We start from the raw sequence: 20,970 nt of genomic DNA on the forward strand, positions 1-20,970 counted from the left end.
CCAACATGATAGAATGGGGTTTTAATTGTTTCAAGATTTCCCCAGGACAGGCACTACACCTGACTTCAGATCACTGCTCTCTCCACTCTTACGCAGGCAGCAGCAACACCAGCTCAGGAACTACAAATTCATGGCTTAAATCTACAGGGCAGGAGCGAGGCTGCCTGCAGTCTCTCACTCCCGCATGGCCATTATAGGTTTTGACATAAATGATGAGAAATACTGGGCCTAATTTTTTTTCTTTGACAACGGGATTAAATCAGAAGTGATCTAATGACATCAGCGGATCTATAACAGAATAAAAGAATGCGAGTTAAACCAAAATCAGGCTCAATCATTTTATTATGGAAACAAAATTTTCAGGAAAGCATCACAAAAAAGCTACAAAGTGTTTTATTTGCCAGTGATATATGGTCTAACCCACATATTTTCTTACAAGCTCCTCCTACAAAAAATGAGTTCTGGAAAGTGTATAAATCAAAATTAAACTGTATTAAAATTTATAGAACTGGCAGACTTGAACAGTCATCTCCCAGAACACTTTTATATATAAAATAGATATAAAATTACAAAAGTTGGAAAATCCCATCTTGTATAACCTAAATGTAAGTAAAATCAAAAATATTAAACTAGCACTTATATAATTTAAAACATATTTGGAGCACTGGAAGAAATATATCACTCCATGGATGGAAAAAAAGGCTTGTTTAAGATGAACATGCCCTCCATAATATATTCCTTTTTTCAGAATAATTCCATTATCATCTCAGATAAATCTCTATTGAAGTTCTATCCTCATTTTCTACAGAAGTGCATCTTCTTTGCATACAGCATTAGGAGGAAAGACCTTTTAGCATTTCATTTTACAGTAACACAGGGATTCAAGCCAGCAGCACAAACCAGTAATGGAGTCACTGTAATCCAGTCAGACACTGGACATTTGTTAAACCAGCCACCGAGACAGTCTGAATATTAAACCGGTGAAAAAAGTAAAAGCTTACTATACACTCCAGAAATTTGTCTGATATTTATAGATAAAATGTTCAAAAGGAAGTTAGTTTTAATAAAATTGCTGGCTTCTGAGTGAATATGACATTTTTAAAATGTATAGTTTATTCATATTTGGGGGCTGCAAATCATTCCAGAAGAGTGGGCTTTGATTCTGAAAGGACGACCACCCCACCTATTTTGGGGTATTACACATGTTAACACATTGCATGTTAACACATTGCCTCTGTAGTAATTCTTACCAGCATTCTGGAAGGGAGGCATAAGAAAGGGGGCAGCTGTTGTATTTTTCAATAAAATGCAGATCAAAAATTACTATTATAGCAATCCAAGGGGTGGGGGTGGGGAAGGAAAAAAAAAAAAAAAAGATAAAAACAACACCCAAAACCCCCAAATATTTTCCAACCAACAGTAGAATGTAGCTCCTAATGAATCCTAGTCTAATATTAGCAACCAAGTAGTACAAAATACGTGAATATTTAATAGTCCTACATAATGGTCCTAGTCCTAATAGATTTCTTCCTCTTGTGAAAGAATGAAATGTCCCTCTCTATACAGCATTGCTTAAAAATAAGATGGCGAGGTAGGCATTCAGCAAATCGATAATAGTGTAGTAATATTTTTAATGGCTATATTTCTCAAACAGTCTTTTTTTCAAAAAATTCAATTAAGTCAATGATGCTGCATATCAGATGCACAGGTAAGTCTGCAAGTCTATAATTTAGCAGAATCGATTTCTTTAATTACAATTAGAAAAAAAATAAATTATTTGATGCAAGATCTATCTTTTTCTTATGCGTTGGCATAGACAGCAGCAATGGTAACTTCACACTTTCTGTTTCTTTGTTGCAATCTCACAAATTCCCAGTAGTTCGTCAGTTCATGACCCTAGCATAGTGAAAGTCAATCATAATTGTTGTCATTTACAGGATTCATTATTTAAAATAGTTTTAATAACAGATTAAATTACAACAAAATTACATATATGTCCTCTTTTCTAAAATATCCATGTAGCCTGTATTTCAAATAAATTGCAGACAAACTTAGAGCCAAAGCCACCACATAATTTGAACGATCAGAAGATCTTATCTCCATACAAAAACTGAAATACTAGGGGCAAAGCAGCTCTACCATTATTTTACAAAATAAACAGTGTCTGGTCAGATGTGAAAATATATGAGCTTGTGTGTGCAGCAATTACAACTAGGACCTTTTCTACACACCTTTCATTATTTATGTCCCAGATCACACTGGAAAATGCAACAACACAGCTTTCTACAGCCCATTCACTTAGCCAGCTTCTTCTAAGGTATTTCCTCTCTCCTTTCATTCCACATCCTATGAGCTGAACCAACTTATTCCATTATGTCAGAAAATCAGGTTTTTAAAATGTCTGAGAAAAAAAACTGCACGTGCTGTTTGATATGGAGACACAAACCCCAGCTCTATCTGAACTAACACCAACAATGGTCTTCCAACTCCAGTTATTCAATAGCAAAATTTTATGAGCATTTTCTTTGTTTTCTTTGTGAGAAAAGCTCCAAACACTAATTTTGGCTGCACCACCTCATAGACTTCAAACAGCACCTTCAAAATCAGAAATTATTCATACATACTGACTACTGTTTTTCCCCCAATAATTGCAACATGACTAGTCACTGCAGACTGTGAAAACAATGGTGGAATAAGTCCCTTGCTCCCAAAAACTCCAAAAGTACTGTAACTAATCTCTTCCAGCCCCTCAGGTGTGCTAGCTCAGCAGCTTGCAGGACAGTACAGTAAACCAGATCAGTGCCTTTTTGTAGCTTAAAAAAAATACTCTGCCAAAATATGAAGGGGAAAATATTTTTCATTAGCTTAACTTCCCTGAAGCAGTTTCACTAGACAGTTCAACAAACACTTGCACCAGGGCCGTGGTGGTGTCATGGAGGCAGGAAGGAGCAGCTGGGCTGGCTGACAGCAGAGAACTGCCCCAGGGTTCTAGAGCTGAATTTGGCTCCTCAGAGCTGCCTTCTGAAGAAGCCCGTTTCTCTTGCTGTGTTGATTCCCCATGGAATCCAGGAAGAGTGGTGTCACTAGGCTTAAGTTAGCCTTTGTAAATGTATTTGCAAAATACTGTAGTGGGTTGACCTTGGGTGGCTGCCAGACACCCACCAAGCCACTCTCTCATTCCCCTTCTTCAGCAGGGCAGGACAGAAAAATGAGATGGAAGAGTTTGTGAGTCATTATCAGGACAGAGAGATGGCACACAAATTACCATCACGGGCAAAACAGACCCTACTTTGGGAAGATTAACTTAAATTATTGCCAACTAACAACAGGGTAGGACAGTGGACATAAAAATAAAACTAAAAACACCTTCCCCCCCCATTGCAGCACAAACTAGTAAGCTGCAACAAGGCTTTTACCATCAGTCAGATTCTATTGCCCATATTGTTTCACCTTCCTCCAAAAACCAGCTCACACTGTTCCTCCTTCACCCAACCCCTTTCTCCCACCACGCTCAGTGCTATTTAACCACTTAGCAGGAACGAGCTACAGCTGCACATCATCCATGTCAATCAACCCACTGCCTTCGAGGCAAGGTCACAGCTGCATGTTATCAATGCTAACCAACCCACTGCCTTCATTCCTCTACACCCACCACCACCACCCCTTTCTTCTTCCCAGGCCTAGCTTCACTCCTGAATCTTCTCTCTCTCATCCCCCGAGCAGTGCAGGTGGATGGGGAATGGGTGTCCTGTGTTGTGGTCAGCACATAACACCTCGCCTCTGCCACTCCTTCCTCCTCATGCTTTTCACCTGCTCCAGCATGGGGTCCTTCCCACAGGATACAATTCTTAATGAACTGCTCCAACATAGATCCTTCCCACAGGCTGCAGCTCTTCAAGAAAGTTCTAGCATAGGTCCTTTCCACAGGGTGCAGCTCTTCAGGAGCTTCTCTTCTCTCCGCAGGTCTGCAGGCCCTGCCACGAGCTGCTCCAGTGTGGGTCCAGCTACCTTCGGGCACCCCCCTGCTCCAGCATGCAGTCCTCCACGGGCTGCAGGTGGGGATCTGCCCCACCGTGGACCTCCCTGGGCTGAGGGGCACAGCCTGCCGCACCGGGGGCTGCACCACAGGCTGGGGGGAACCTCTGCTCTGGTGACTGGGACACCTCCTGCCCCTCCTGCACTGGAGTGGGGGGCTGCAGGGCTGTTTCTCCCACATTTTTCTCATTCCTCTGTCACAGCTGCTGCACAGCATTTTTGATCTTCTCTTAAACATGTCACTGCAGAGATGCCACCAGTGTGGCTGATGGGCTCAGCTTTGGCCAGGGGCAGATCCATTTTGGAGCTGGCTGAAACCAGCTCTGACATGTGGGCAGCTCCTCATGTCTTCTCACAGAAGCCACCTCTGCAACCTCACCCAGAACCTGGGCGTGTAAACCCAGCACAAATACTGACTCCATACTGAACAAGAAGTGATACGATATTTAGTTATGAATCTAGTGAGTTACATGCCTCTGTATAAATTCTTCTTTTTTTCTTTAAGCTTTCATTTATTATGGCAGTATGAACTTAATTATGAATTAAAGGGCAAAGAATAATCAGGCTGATGGGCAAGAGTTCAGTAACAATCCTTTCCTCCCTTTGTTTCACACACAGGGAATTTTTTTGAAGAAAAACGTCATTAAACTGAAACTATGGCTAGAATACATTTCAGTAATGTAAATATAAAAACTATTATGCAGATGTTCAACCCATCCCTAAAAAGAGTACTAATGATAACCAAACATATTAAGCAATGGAAATGCACAGTAGAGCTCTTGCCTAAACCTCCTTCCACATCATGATAACATCATTCAGTAACTTTATAAATACTGAACAAAAGTTATGTCCGAGACAGAAGGTGCCATTAAATAATGGCAATTTGCCCCTTTTAACACAAGCCACCATCTTTCTTTTTGGCAGCTTTACTGAACACCCAGCAGTGCCAGTGGGCAGCAGGACCTGTTTTAAAACAGGTCATCGTTATTAAGAAAGTGCTTAGTCTTGTGTTAGGAACAGCAGTCCCTTTGAAACACGAATTGTTCATGGATTACTATAACAAAACACTCCTAAGCCCTTTCAAAGAAATACCTTGTGGCTATGAAAAGTAACAAAATGCTACCAATTCTAAACAACTTTTTCTTATTTAATGTAAGAATAAAATTAATATCTCATTCAATTATCTTCATAATAAAAACAAAAAAATATACAACAGTGCCTTTACGTATTTACCGATTCAACTAATGAATTTTACTGGTAAACTTTCAGGAAAACCTTTCATATTAAAAGAGTAGTTGTAATTTGCAAAGCATATAATATATTCCTTATATGCACAATGGTTGACAAATAATTTTTAAAAAAACCCTGATTATTAACTATTGAGCTATGACTCAACTTCCATAGTGAAACTCCAGTTTCAGTAAATGCTTTTTTAAAAAATTACTTTGAAATGTTATTAGGCAAATGTATAAAGTCTAAACAAAGGCACTATTTTAGGCCATATTACTTTTAATTAATCAATCTCTTACTTGCAAATAACTTGTCCTACTCAGTTAAGAAATAGTTATTTATGTCTGAGAAGTTAAGTTGGGGCATACGTGTCAGTGTGATCATGACCTAATTCTACAATTATTATCACTTTTTTTTTGTGCAGAACAAGCATGACCATTCATATTAAGTTAAAAATCTAACTAAAAATCTTTATTTTGTCTTCCTACAAATAAAGCTTCTTTTATACAAGAGAATATCTGTGTTATAAAGACTTTTCACATACATAACGCAGACCAAATTTTAGACAAGAAGGCTCAGTAAATTCTGCAGAAGGCATGTTCACATAAACACTACGAAGTAGCTAAAACCACTGATCTTCCAACCATGTCTAAATTCAAAATACATAAATGCACACCAATGCTCAGCTATAGTCCATTAAATTTCATTCATCTTTAGCCAGCTACATGTTCAGATATGTAGCAGACAGAATAATTCAGCACTTTCAAATACCAAGTATTTTCTCAGTACTGTACCCTGAAAATACCTTTTCTTGGCTCATTGCCTTCACAGCACCCTCTACAGCTTTTTTTCAGATAAACCATAAACAAGAAAGGAAAAAAGATACTTGGATTTTCTGATACACATTTTTAAACACGGAAGATACAGTTTTTAAAAAGAAATGTGGATGCTAGGTAAAAATACACTTTTCTTTCAATCCTATTGGGGTTTTGCTTAACTTTACGACCTGTTAACTTGAATTTCCCTGGCATTTTTGGTAAAGTTCAGCAGAATAATTAAAATTACTGCTTCACTTCAAACGTCTTCTGATGTGATATATATTAGCATGGAAGTAATATCAGCACTTGAGAACTATTTCCCATTCAGTTAAATTTAGCTCCTCAAAAATAGCACTTATATGTAAATCAGACTATCAGCAAAGCATCCACAAGCATAATTTTACAACCAATCCAAAAAGCTAATAAATTATTAAAAACCAGAATAAGAAGCTTCATTCTATTTATAGATTAAAAATTAGTTCTTATTTTTAAACAACTCATATTGTTTACTGTGATATTTCATATCCGTAATGCTACAAGTAGTTTGAAACAAGTAAGATTTTCCCGAAGCATTCTAACTTTAGTACAAAACACGTATTCGATAGAAGTATAATCCTCAGCCTTCTAAACGTGACAGTGATGCTATTTTTCTAGCTGTTAGATAATACATGGTTCAGCTGTCACTTACTGTGCAGCAGTCGGTTACACAGAATGAAATGCATCATAATCGCAATGACTAACCAAATTACTGAAAGCACGCTTAATCAAAACCCGTGTTCCCAAACTGTCTTAGGGCCTGATTCAGCAAAAATATATTTGATTTCTATACCACATAACGTATTCCACAGATACCTGTTTAGCCAGGCTTTTAAAGCAAGAAATTGCTGAACTCAGAATGCATAGCAATTCATTAGCATGTTTTTAACAGACTACTACAAAAGTGACCTATCAACTAGTAAATACACAGTAGCTAAATAAATATTGTTAAAGCAGTGGATAACTGGCAGAAAAGAAGAAATTCAAAGCATGGGAGATATTCAAAGCATTTGCTGAAATCTCTCTAACTTCCGTTGATACATAGCAAAAGAGAGAGTGTGTGAGTTATGGAAAGACGTTATCAACTTAAATTGAGTTTATGGAGTTTTCATTGGGTCTTAGTGTTATGCTAGTGGAAGTTTACAAGTAGTAGACAAATCCTGTGTTTGTAACTTCTCATCTAGCAATCAGTTTAGCTTCATCTATAATATTCTATCTTCTGGCTTCAAATATCCACTAATCATTCTTGTTGGTGAATGGCTTGTGAAGATTTTCTTTGCAATGTACTGTTGTTGATAGGTATGTTTAATCCCACATGCTGAAAAGATCTTGTATTCCAAGGCCTTCTTTTAGATCTCATTCTTCGAAGGTTTTCCAAATTCAGTATAAAAAATATACCAACGCCCAAGAATAACCTTGGACTAGAAGGGAAACATACTCAGGTTCCCAGCAGTAGTCTCAAATAGTAAAGATATGTATAAATGAGCATGGTCTAATTACTAATTGATTGAAATGTAAGTAAAAGATGCAGACTGATGAACAGGCTTCTAGAAAAAAAATCTAAAGAACCACAAAATTCAGTGCCAGTAGGGAAACTGCCTATGGCATTCTTCCAAGACCAAATAGTGAAGAGTTACTCTTAAAGGCAGAACTGAGGGTGAGATTCAACTTACCTAGCACAAGATGTCTACAAGGTAGACCTTTACAACTGACACATTCACTCCATCTTCTTTTTAAGTTGATAGCCAGAAATAGGCTTTGCAATTTATCCAGCCTATTTGAAATGTCTAATTCAAGATGATATAGATCACGTCCTAAAGGCACTTCTTTATTTCCTTTTGCTTTAAATTGAATCTAAGCAATTTCAGATGTAGATGTCTTACACTGTAGATATTCACATCTGGTCAGAAGAATCCCAGAGATTTTCTGGGCTCAGTCCTTAACCCAAGCTCTAAATGTTGGAACACAGGAAAGAAAAATATACCAAAACTGAGACAATCATTTTCATTAACCGAGTAGTTACATGAGTGCTGAACTGAAGGAAGTCTGATTTTGTAAGGACTCACAGCTTATGATTGATTTATTTTGATGTCTGTGGTTGGTTCTTCTCTATAAGGACTCCTTGGTATGTAATATGCAGTGAACAGACTTTTCCACAATTAGGAGCGTGGACAATCCCTTTCCACTACCATCTACTTATTTGCATTAGACCCTTAGTAATTAAGTATCTTTGGGACCTCAACTTCTTTGCCAAATTTATTGTGAGTCAGCCAACAGCTTCTATCAACTCAATAAATATAGCAGGAGATGCAACTACTTCCCTTACGATAGTGTAGCAGTTAAGTCTTTCCAAGGAGGTGCAAGACCTGTGTTGTAGACAGATCCTGCTCAGCTTGAGGAGATTTGAACACAGCACTCTCTTCCTCGATGAATAAGCTATGGGCAAAACTAGAACAAGATTATTCTGCATCTTACCAGTGAAGTTGTGCAACTGTGCAGTCAGGAATGTGAATGTATGGACAAGCAAGAGAAAGTCTAAATAGCTCTGTGATTAGGATACTCTCTAGAGGCAAATCCTTGTTCTTGCTCCAAGGGCTGTTTGTGCATTTTATTTAAGCACTCTCATGCAAAATTCATAAGCGGCATCTGATACAGACAGAATACAATACAACAGGGATGAAGACAAATACTATGCATAGCTGAGGTAATCAACTTCAAAATACAAAATGAGGAATAATTGATTCAACAGCAGTTCTGCAGAAAAGCGTGTTGAAGTTACAGTAGATCACAAGCTGACCACGAGTCTGTAATGCTCTATCACAACAAAAAAAACCCAAACACACGTGGCACTGACTGTACAAGGGAAGTGCTCTGTGCAAGATACATGGTGTTATCCTTGTGCTCTCCCCATACACTTGTTTGGAATACTGTGTCTGGTTTTCGACATTGCATTTCAAAAAAGATTAGTCAGAAAGTACATAAAGAAGAGCAACAAGAATCGTCAAAAGTCTAGAAAATCTGACTTGTTGAGTCTACAGAAAGATGACGAGAATTTACAGGAGGAGATAAGATCACATTTGTGAAATATATAAATATACTGCAAACAAAAGTAGCAGACAGCTCTGCATTTCCATGAGGACAGAATAAGCAGCAAATGGCAGGAAAGAGATTTACGTTTAACAGTAGGGGGGAAAAAATCTAATGGTAAGGATAGTGACTCTGAGTAACTGAGACAAATTACCTAGGGGGTGGAAGGAATCTTCAGCTCTGGTTAGGTCAGTAGTTGGATCCGTTGTTCTCATACCTTTCAGTAGTTAACTATCATTTGAAAAAAAACTGTAACAGTTTCATACTGGATCCAAGAGGTTTACCCTAAAATCTGTTTGGCACACTCCTCACTTTTGCTTGTGTAGGCAGTACAGCTCTTGCAGAGCTGATTAGCTTGAATTCTGTGTGTCATCTGTTATGTGCCCTTGCCTCAGCCATGAAGCCTATTTATTTCACTGGCTAGGTGGGCCCTCACAGTTGGGAATCACTAGATGAGACAAATAAGCGTCAGGAATTGCTATCTTATAGTTGGTCATACCTTGAGGCAAAGAATGAATTGGAAAACCACGTGAGGTCCCAACCAGCCCTATTTTCTATTATTCTATGTGTTATCTGGGCTTTAAACAGCTTTAAAAGCATTACTTCTCACTCATCCTTTCTGTAAAGAGAAAAATGTATAAAAGCACCATGAGTAAGAGTAACACGATATGGTAAAAGATTTCTTCCTAACACACCGGAGTACTCATTCTGAAAAGTTGTATGAAAGATGGTTGCAAAACGTTTTCCAGAAAAAGCTGACTCTTCTAACTCACAATTTTATTTAAAGGTCAAAACATGTGATGTCCCTCAAGTGCTTAAGATAATACACAATCTAAAGAAAGACTGCCCTCAAATACATAGAACCAAAATGCCACATTGTATCAAATACCTAGCAATGCTATACAACCTGTGAGATATTTTATGTACAAATACAATATGGTATTTGCTATAAGAAACCATTCACCTTAAAAATATTACTGTTAAATGGAGAAAGAATAAGTCATCAGGAAGTATTTAAGCAATTCCATATGAGATTTAAGAAGAAAGAACCAACCGCACAGAGACAGTAAAAAGAAAAAAAACTTTTTAATGTTTTATTTAAAGTTTAAAGATTTTCTTTGTGAATCTCCTAAACAGAAGCACTCAGACTTTTTTGAAACACAGGTTCAGCTCTCCCTAATTTCTGCTGGAACAGGATATCTCACTGTGGTTTTAATAAAAGAGTTGAAAGCCTAAATAAAACATATTCTTTAGGCTCTCACATCAAAACTTTCAAACTCCAAAAGACACATAAAGTTGACTATTAAAAACTCCTCTACAAAAATGCATTAATTTTATTTCAGTTTATCGAAATGCAGCTATGATCACTCTTCAAACATGTTTAGGCAGAGAAATGTGATGACAGCCGATATTTGAATTCAAGACTATAAAAGAACTGTCTTCTACCTTCAATGAAAACAGCAGAAAACTGTATAAATTACCTTGAACTCAACTCTCCAAAAATTACATGTATTAACTTCTTAAATGCACTACTACTCCCCCATACAATCTTGTATGGTTACATTAACTCTTATAATCTCAGTCCTGACTGATCCCTTTGCAAGGGATTGCTTCAAGGCAATACCATGGAGAAACAACATGAGGAAACAGTCACAACATAATATCATGCAGAAGCAGCCTTTCAGCACAGCACTGATTCTGCAGTTTTTATTGTATCACCAGAATTTTAACAAATCACAAGATGCAGTTGCTGGAATATACTGAGTTTACAAAAACACTACCAGATTAGACATAAACTGTTCTTATTGATAAACTGTAATATGCCCTCAACAGACAGTTATACTTCAAGGATGCAACAGTTCCTCCTGTTACACCATGTAGTCCTGAAAAAGAGACAAAATCTAAACTCAGTAAGCACTGAAAACAATGTGGTTTGATTTGAACTCAAGTTTTATAATAGGAATTAATTTGTCTGAAAGACAACTGGTTTTGAATGCCATGTTTAAACAATTAGGATTTAAAGAGATTCTTCCTGCTTATGAGTCTAAATTTAGATGACTGACTCCTGCCCACTTTTAAAGACACTAGGTTGTCTATGATAACTTTTAGCTATTAACCATGATATAGTAAGACATATGACTAAGACAGCCCACATGATCTAATCTTAACTCAAAAAATCATCCCCACCTCAGGGCTCATTGTTAAGGTGTAATGTCTGTTGCAGACAAACAAATACAGAAGAGACCATAACTCATCATTTCTTGTGTTATTTTTGATTTTGTTTTCCCAAGTCCCTGTCAAAAACGCCATCAGAGAAGATGCTGGGGCAAAAGGAAAGACAGCCATACAAAAAAGATCCTTCTTGGAAGAGGTAGGCCTAATGGTCCCAGAAACTTTCCTAGCCTTCTTACTGACTGAGAATGTGACACTAGAACTTCAAGGAAGCCAGTAAAGCAGAGGGACGAGAGGTGACATTCAGCTGAAGACAATTCCCAAGAGTGTCAAATCTACCTTACAGATAAAACCTGAACGTTCATGTACATGGCTAATTTCACATTCCACTGGATTAAGTTTCACAGTTCAAACTACTACATTATTTTTTCCTCCTTATTATGGAACTTTGAATAAGCTTCAAGTATTTTAAAAGTACATTGGCAGAGTAAGAATGCATTTTATATCAGTTCTGTAGTAACCTATCACTTCTGTGTATTTTTGCACTTACAATATATACACTGATTAAGCTGTTGTTTCAATGGAAAAATCAATTATTTGACATTCTCAGTTATTTAGACATTACCCAGCTTACAGATGCATGCAGGCAAAATCCAGAATGGACCATTCAGTCCCCTGACCTCACCTACAGAGACCACTGCATTTCACCCAGTCACCGCTTTCCAGGATACAGTCCCAGCACCCTAAATGATGATCTGCACTCTTGTCTTTTAGATGCAAAATTAAATGTTTTCTTCTTTTTGTTTCAAAGAAGTGCAAAAGCAGATTTATTTGACAAGATTTCAGAAAGCACACACTGCCTGGCATTAAAAATCTATTTTGGGGGTTCTTTGTTAAATAAATCCTGTATCAGCTTTTCTATTTTTCAGCCCCATATGATGTCAGGCCTTCCACATCTGAACCATTCTGCTTGTACTTCTTGAATGCGGTAACATCAGCACTATTGCAGTCTTCTGAAATTTTACTCAACGTTAACGTTAGCAAGCCCAGTACTTAGTGTAACTGCCAGTCTGTATAATCTCCAAACACATTCTGCTTAGTCACTACAAGGAAGTACTACTGCTATTATTTGTAGACAGTGCCCAAAAGTGTGCTAGATGCTTTAGGGAACACTTGTAAACACCGGGTCTTCTCAAAGAGCAAACAGTACAAGATGTAACATCCAGACGAATATTATCTACAGTATAAAATGTCTCAGCATGTAGTGTGAGAGAGGAGTAAGGAATAATGACAATTTTGAGAGAGGCCCAAAAAGCAGTACAAATTATTAAAAGAAAGGAAAGATAATGAAGAATATTAGGAGGGAGCAGAGAATGAGGGAGTAGGAAGGGCGAAGGGCAGGGAAGAGGGCAGGGCAGGGAAGGGGACAGATATCTTCCTCAACTATATATTCTCATATAACTTCCACTATCACTTATTTTACACTGCATAAAGTTATTGCTTTGAAAGTCACCTTGACCATATTTTACTTTATAATACATGGAAACAAGAGCAAAATGATGAGCGGTGTAGCAACTAACTGTTCTGATCAACACCCTGGATTCAGATTCAGACAAAACACAACATAAAGTTATGAAAGCATAAGTTAAACAACATTGCCTGGAGTCTTAGTTTACTATCTAGCCAAAAGAAAATCTTTTTGCACTACCCTATAATCTTCGGAAATTCCAATATACATACTTCTCATTTTAAAAAACAAAACCGAAAATCATCACCTACACCTCTTTCGTTCCTCCAGCCTTGAAATCCAAATCCTAAACATACAATGCTTTTAAAGCAGTGTAAATCAGTTGATTATTTATAAATCAGGATAATTATTTATAAAGCAGTACAAGAGCTTTGTGAGGCAGATATTTACACTGCTGTGGCTCACAGCCACCAATCTATTACTTCCTGTCCCCCAGGCCCAGCATCCCAGGCCCCATCTCACTGACGGTGCCATACGGAGCCCACACAATCTAGGTTTTAGAAGCCTGCTTGTCAGAGATTTTGTTTCTGTCAGTGTAGCTGCCCAATTTTTACCATGGCTGTGCAATCACTGACACAGCAACTGAGCACACACAAGCCCACAGTCATTTGTACCTTCCTAAAACTTATTTTGGACTTGACAGTGGTGGCTAATGGGAAGTCGCCATTCTCTAGCTAGCCCACCATGTTTCCATGTCTTCTCTCCCTGGATAAAACAGATGAAAATGCCAGTTGATTTCAGCCACACACAAATACAAAAGAGCTATTTTATAATGACCTCACAGTAAACCTGTGATGCTTTGCAAATATGTTTTGCAAATATAAGCTGGATGATTTCAAAATGAAATTTCACTTGGGAACATTTGTCTTCTACTGGGCCAAACTGTCTACACCCGTGAAAAGCTGGAATTTGTGTATTTTCAGACCTGAAAGACTGACTTTAAGAGGACAGCATTTTGTCTTTAGAATAGCTAGACAAAGGAGCTGGAAACTCATGATACTGCAAGTGGAAAAGTGTATATGCACATCACACAGGCTGAAACATAAGTCTTTAGAAATAATGTCAGCATGCTAGCATCTTCTAAAAGTTCTTTTGCGTGCATCTTCTCAAGCCAGTCCTTTTATATAAACTACAAATTAATAGTAAAAAAGCACAAAACTGATACCATAAATCAAACCATATGAAGGAAATGTGCTATCTAAAATTTGTTTGAAAGCTTATACACAGAAAACTAGAATTCGTAAGAGGAAGTGCATCATGTAAAGGAAAAGCCATGATCAAAAGTTCTATGCTATATCAAAGAGACCAAAACATCCACAAAGATAAAAGTTGAAAATACATAAATATTTCTGTAACAGCAGAGAAGGGCTTGCACCCAGTGTATAGACAAAAATTCACGCGGATTGTCATGCACTATGCATATTAAATATTATGCAAAATATATGTTCAATAACCTTGTCAAAAAGGCACCTTCTTAGCACATGACATTCAAAATGCACTTCAGGGGTCCCAAAAATTCCAGAAGAGAGAGAGTCCAAGTAGCTGAGTTTTCTGTCCATACTCTTTTTTAAAGCAGAAGCTCTCTCACAGGAACACAGTGCACAACTGTAGCTAGGTGTATTTCACAGACCAAACCAGGCCAAAGGAGAAAGCAAATCTGGAAAGCTTCTGCTTTCCATGCCATCAAGTTCCAGAACTCCTGGCGAGAATTCATGCTGACCTGATCACTATTAGTTGCTACAGATTAAAACCCAATACCATCTGCATTTTCTTTCCTCAAAAAGAGTAAAAGAAGCATAAGGTGAAGAAGTCATGTATCTATTTTAAATCCACACATATTTACCCCAGGGAGTGAAGGGAAAAAGAATAAATAGTCCACATTACAGATGTGAGTCACACTACTTAATGCACTTTTGGAAGATGCTCAAATACCACAGTGATGGGCATAGCATAAGAATCTGAAAAGCACAAAATAGAAATAGAATATAGAAAGGAAGTAGAACCCAGGGACTAGCCATTCATACTGTCACTCAATCACCATAAATTATCAAAATAAAAAAAAAAAAAGAGGAAATCCATGCTTGCTGCTTTCTACAACATTTGAACAGTTTTGTGATAATATCTCTAAATGTCAACTCTTGTTTTAGCATCTTTTTTTTATCCTCCCTTATTTTTCCATTAAATGAAATGACACAATTTTATTGCTTAGTCAGACAAAAATACCTTCCACTTCAAAAGGAGCTTGCCTTCCAGGAGAATTACACTTGAACAGAGACTGCAAAATTTAGCTCTATATTTATCTCTATGCAATAACAGTAGTTCATTCATATAAATATGGGTGGTGGGGATGTCCTTCTTCTTCCTTCTCTTCTCTTGACAGAGGAAAACATCTGTCAAGAGAATTAAACTCAGTAATATCTGCATAAAAACCCAGAACAAGTTCTGGTATGACTTTGGTGGAGGGTGTGCTTCATGAATCTGTAGATACTTTCAAAATAAACATGGACCTGATAGTTCAAGGAGCCACTTCACTTTAAGAAAAATGAAACTGGTGAGTTATTCTTCTGACACCAGATCACTTCTCAGTCAGTATCCTGTAAAATACTGTGGGCCATCTATCCCAATTCCATTGACAACAGCATTTTCCTGAGAGCGCTGTTTCAGGCTATCCTTTGTGTACAAACTTTACACCATACCATTTCCCTCAAGGCTTGCACAGAACTTGAGAGGAATCTTCAGTGAGACATAATGAGATACTAAATTAGTTCATAGTTTATCTTTGGATTTGATGAGGACCTTTCTTTTGTCCATTGTCTGCTTCCAAGATTCTGGTGATTACCAATGGAAACAGTTTTGTTTCATTTCCTAAGTTGGCTGTACCTTGTTATTATATGAGAACAGTTTATTCTTCATTTGCAAGCTTAACAGCTCAAGCTGATCCTAGTATCATACTGAAATTGTACTTTATATTGGATCACAAATATTATCATCCACAACAAAAGTTGCCAGAAGCCTTCCTTAAAACTGTAGTGGTATTATTATATCTTTAAACTGCAACTTCAATAATTTTCCATTTCCTTCTTTGTTACTGATTGTTAAGAGGCCAGAGATTTTAGACAAAAAAATGCATTTATTTTAATATGCCAGACAATTTAGCAATTTAGGGGAGTCTAAACTGCTTTAAAATGAAAGGATCACACTAGCAAGTAAATTGTATAGCATGAGACTGAGAGGCAGTGATAAAACAAGGTATGGCACTTTATTTCCAGTGCTCATATTACACTGACATTCTTCAAAATGCTCACTCAATAAAAAAATCTTTTTAATCAGGCATTGAAATGTCTTTAGGAGATCGCCTCACAGTTTAGCAGCTGGCACACAAACGGTATCTGAAGTTTTCATTAGGACGCTCACAATAATGCAATGCTTGGAAGCAGACTTCCAAAGTCAGCACCAAAAGCCCAGCAGACAGCTTCCAGGTACCGCGGAGGGCCAGCTGCAGCTGGCGTGTCCAAGACACAACACTCATTTTGGTGTAAAAAGAACCGCTAACGCTTCAGCTTCACCACACACTTAAAAGTCACATCCACCACAGCAGTAGCTTTGCTTGTTTTCAAGCCCTCAGAAGTCAGCGCGATTCCTCCGCCACGGAGGGAGAAGAGTTTTCTGGAGTTTACTCGGTGCCTCCCAGCCCGGTAATGGCAGGACACGACCCAGCCGCTCCCGGCAGCGGGACCCCCGCGCCTCCAGCGGGACCGGTTCGCCGCTGGCAGCCGGGGCGCAGCGCAAGGGGGAACAGCCCAGGCTGCCCCGTGTGCCCCGGCTCCCGCTGCGCCCGGGCAGCGGCGGCGGGGCGAGACCCGCGCAGCGCTGCAGGGCGGTGCTGCCGCGGACAGCTCCCGGGGCCGGAGCTGGGCCCCGCCGCGGACAGCTCCCGGTGCTGGAGAGGGCGGCAGGGCGCTCCGCTTCCCCCGGCGCCGGGGCTCACGCTTGGAAAGAGCAACGGGGCGGGGGCGGGTGGCAGACACGTTGTCGGGGGAAGATGGCGGCTGTGGCAAACCCACCCAGCGAGACGGCCGGAGCCTAGGCCCCGGCGGTCCCTCTCCGCCCCGGGCGGCCGCGCCAGCGCCGGGCAGGGCCGCCGCCGCCAGCCCGGAGCCCGCCGCGCCCCCGGGACGGGGCCCGATGCCGCCGATCCGCCCCCTCCGGCGGCGCCAACCGCCGCCGCGACCCACCCCCCACCCCCCTTCCTCCTGATGGCACACGCCGGGTGAGAACGGCACCTGTGCGGCCATGTTGGGCGCCTTGCCCCCGCCAGCGCCGGGGCGTGCGGGGCCGGGGCCGCCGCGCTGCCGCCCGCCCGGCGGAACGCGGCTGAGGCAGGCGGCGAGCCCGGGCCGCGGCGCCCCGGCGGCCTCCCGGCCCCGTGCTTGCCCGCTCCCGCGGCGGCAGGTCCCCCCCGCCGCGCCCCACACCCGCCCGGCGCCGACCAGCCGCCGGGGCACGGCCGGCGGGCGAGAGACGCCCCTGCCCGCCCCCGGCCGCCCGGCTCCTCTCGGCCGCCGCGGCCGTGCAGCCCCCGAGCCCGGGAAAGGCGACCTCCGCGCCCGGCCGTGGGCTGGGAGGACGAGGAAGGGATGCGCCCGCCCTTACTTGAGCACGGATTGCTCCTTCTCCTCTTCCTTCTTCTGGCGGTCCATGACGGCCAGAATGATCTTCCGCTCTTCCTCCGTGAGGTGGCTGAGGTCGGGCATCTCGGGCTGAGCAGCCGGCGGAGGCTGAGGAGCAGCGGGGCCGCCCCGGGGCCCGGCGGGAGCCGACATGTTTGGTGGGAGCTCACCGCCGCTACGGGAAGCGCTGCCCGAACTCCAGCGGCCGCGGCGGCACCAGCGGGAGCGGCCGCCGCCGGCGCCGGGAGAAGCACATACAAATCAATACCCTGTAATCAACCGGCAGCCTAATGACGGCCCCGCCGGGGAGGGGCGGGGTGGCCGGCGGCCCCGACCTCGCACCCACCTGCCCGGTCCGCCGGCGCACCGGGGGCAGCGGGGAGGACGGGGACGGAGGGGCCCAGGGGGAGAGCAGGGGGAGCGGGGAGGGGAGCGGGCAGCGCCGGGAGAGGAAGGGCCGGAGGCGGGGTGGGGAGGGAGAGGGGAAAGGGCAGGATTAGCCGCGGGAGCGCTGTGGTTTGGGTGCGAGCGAGATTATCCTAACCCCGAGCTCCTGGCGGGGACGGGGGGACGGAGCCAGCGGCGGGGGGACGGGGAGGGGGGGGGGGAACGGGACACGACACAGGAGACGGGGGCAGCGGCTGCCGGGGGCGGGGAGGGGGGGAGTGGGGGCGAGGCGGGGGGCGTGCGAGAGCGGAGCCCCGGCGCCCCGGGGCGCGCAGCGGGGGAAGCCCCAGCGGGCGAGCGCCGGTCCCGACCGCCGGCCGCGGCTCATAATTCCTCGCCGCCGTCCATGGAGGGGCCCGCGGGGCGCCGCGCCCGCCGCCCGCCGCCTCCCGCCGCCGCTCCTCGGCCGGGCCGCGCCGCTTCCTGCCGCCGCCTCGCTTGGCTGGTGCCCTCTCGGCTGCGAGATGGAGTCCGCCTAACCCATGGCATGGCGGGGAGCCGGAGTCACGGGCGGGGGCTCCGCATCGCCCCGCCGCCTCCCCCACCTGAGCGGCGCGGGGCGCGGAGCCCGGCTGCCGCCCCTAGCGGCGCCGCGCGGGCTGGGAGGCGGGGGGCGCCGGGCGGCACCGGCCCTTATTTATTTATTTATCCCCGCACAAAAAATGGACGCGATAAAAATCACGCGAGGAAGGACAAGGAGGAGCCAAGGCGCCGGCGACGCGCTGGGAGGACCGAGCCCGGCGGCCGCGGGGGGGGCGGGGGAGGGCGGGGAGAGCCTGCGCCGCCGCCGCTCCCGCCGCCGGGGCTGCCCGGGGGGCGGGCGCAGAGGGGCACCGGCTCGGAGGGGTCGGTCCCCGGGAGCAGCCCTGGCGCCAAAGAGCTTGGAGGGGGGAGGGCGGGGGGCGCCGGCCCCTGCGAGGAGGCAGCAGCGGGGAAGACGAGGGGCGAAGAGGGCCGCAGCCCGTTCCCTCGGAGGCCCGACGCCGCGGTCAGCGGTTCGGGCTGAGAACCGGGGAGCGGCGCCCTCCGGCTCCACCGGGCCCGGCCCAGCAGGACTGCTGCTCCACAGTCGCCCCCACAGCGCCCTGCTAGAGTGCCCTTCTGCCAGTCCCAGGTGTGAGATCTTCCCCGGCGTCTGTCTGGACAGATCCCTCTGAGCCAGATCAGGAGCATGACACCGAGGAGACAAGGCCGGTGAAGGAAGTTCTCCTCCCACCCTGGAAACCGGATGGTGGTGGAACAAACCTCTCAAAACACTGTTCCTGACTCTAAATCCCCCACCTGAGCAGTCATTTTGATGGCAAAAAATAATTTCCTACAATGGCCAAAACGCCATCCAGCCCAAATAAACAGGAAATAACCTATACAAGAGCACTGAAGAAATAACTCGATCCAGATCTGTGTTTTCAACCTACTCGCAGGAGTTATGTCTCCTAATACCATCTCTTTCACATCGGTGTTGGATATCACGTAAGTGTGTGTAGCAATAATAAAGAGGTTTTGTAAGGTTTAGTTTGGACAGTTTGAAACCTCTACCACAGACCATACGTTTCTGGAGCTGACGCTATTTCTAACGGACTATGACATCAACTTATAACCAGATGCAAAGGCCTGGGACAAAAGTCATCTTCCTGAAAGTATCCTGGTCTTCATTAGCTGTATTTCCACAGGGAATAAAGTCTAGGATGTAGATCCACTAGCTATAGTGTTCTGTGTGTGATACTGGGCTGCAGACATCATTTGTTTGGGAAAACAAGTTCTGGAAGAACAGATCACCAGAAGGACATGACAGGTTGGCTGTGGTAAAGCAAGTCTTCACATTAACCCATACCTATTATCACACACACATACTCATCAAGTTTTAGTTTTGTCTAAGAAATGTCATTGGCATCCTTAGCTGAAAGGAGCCCATTCCATTTTTTAATGTAAAATTACGTATAATAGACCCTTTGTGGGACACATAAACCATTGTATAGAAACTGAGCATACTATATTTAAGCAGATACCCTCGTAAAATAAACTGTGTGATTTTTCATCAGGTCCTGAAAGCATTCTGCTCTTCCAGTCCACATCACCTTCACCTTTTGGACTGGATTCCAGCCAGCTGGCTCTCACCCAGTTCCTTGTTTCTTCCAGGCACTAGATAAATCTAGCATCGAAGTCATAAAGAGGAGGAAATGTAGAACTGCGTGTCATCAGATTACTGAAGATAGTATAGTCCTTATCAATCTATAAATGTTGAATGGAAGAATTAACTGGACTGATCCCTTTGGGAAACTACATTTTGTCCTGAGGAAGTGAGGAAAGAAAGAAATCACTCAATCGCTTCTAAGAATAATTAAAAAGAACCAGACCACCTGAAAGCAATCTCTCCACGCTGACAGGTTACACAGTTGTTTTGAAAATATTTCATGCCACATCTCAACTGTAAACGCTAGCAGTATTCTGGCCATCATTTTGGTTGCAAGACATCACTACAGTTCTTTATGCATTGCTTCATTCACCTGAATTTCTTTCCGATGGGTATTTACCTCTGAACTTCCTGGATTTACAGTGCCTGCTTCTGTAATCATTTCAACGCGCCTGTGATTTTTCATCCACAAATTACAAATACCTGCTCTCAGCATGATTGTAGAATTTCAAGAGCTTTCTTTTCTCCTTGGTATTTGCCTTGTTCCCACTAAATCCTGTACCATTAAGCAGGTAACTATAAACAAACAAATCCAGGAACAGGAACTGTAATCCCTGTATATTATCTAGCTATTTGCTTTGAAAAGAGAGAGCAGATTCAGAGCAGAAGACATCCTGTGACTCACTGAAGAAATGGCTCAACTTGACCTTTCTATGCTTCTACCTTCCTTTCTCCCCATCAGTTCCACCTATGATTACTTGCATTTTCCTGCAATTAAATTGAAATGTTATTTGGTCACGTTCCTGTCCGCCTGCA

General features: G+C 42.9%; 1 protein-coding gene across 46 annotated transcripts in view; it reads right to left on the minus strand.

The window, feature by feature from the left end:
* Nucleotides 1-18,153, minus strand: part of RIMS2 (regulating synaptic membrane exocytosis 2) — a 485,159-nt gene extending 467,006 nt beyond the window's left edge. For all 46 annotated transcript variants that reach the window (XM_055705905.1, XM_055705897.1, XM_055705915.1 and 43 more), the window contains exon 1: nucleotides 17,560-18,153. In XM_055705905.1, coding sequence (XP_055561880.1) covers nucleotides 17,560-17,729 — 170 coding nt within the window. In that variant the 5' untranslated portion in view covers nucleotides 17,730-18,153. The remainder of the gene's footprint in view (nucleotides 1-17,559) is intronic.
* Between the last annotated feature and the right edge of the window lie 2,817 nt (nucleotides 18,154-20,970).

This window comes from Falco cherrug, chromosome 3, assembly GCF_023634085.1.
Source record: "Falco cherrug isolate bFalChe1 chromosome 3, bFalChe1.pri, whole genome shotgun sequence".
Lineage (NCBI taxonomy): Eukaryota > Metazoa > Chordata > Aves > Falconiformes > Falconidae > Falco > Falco cherrug.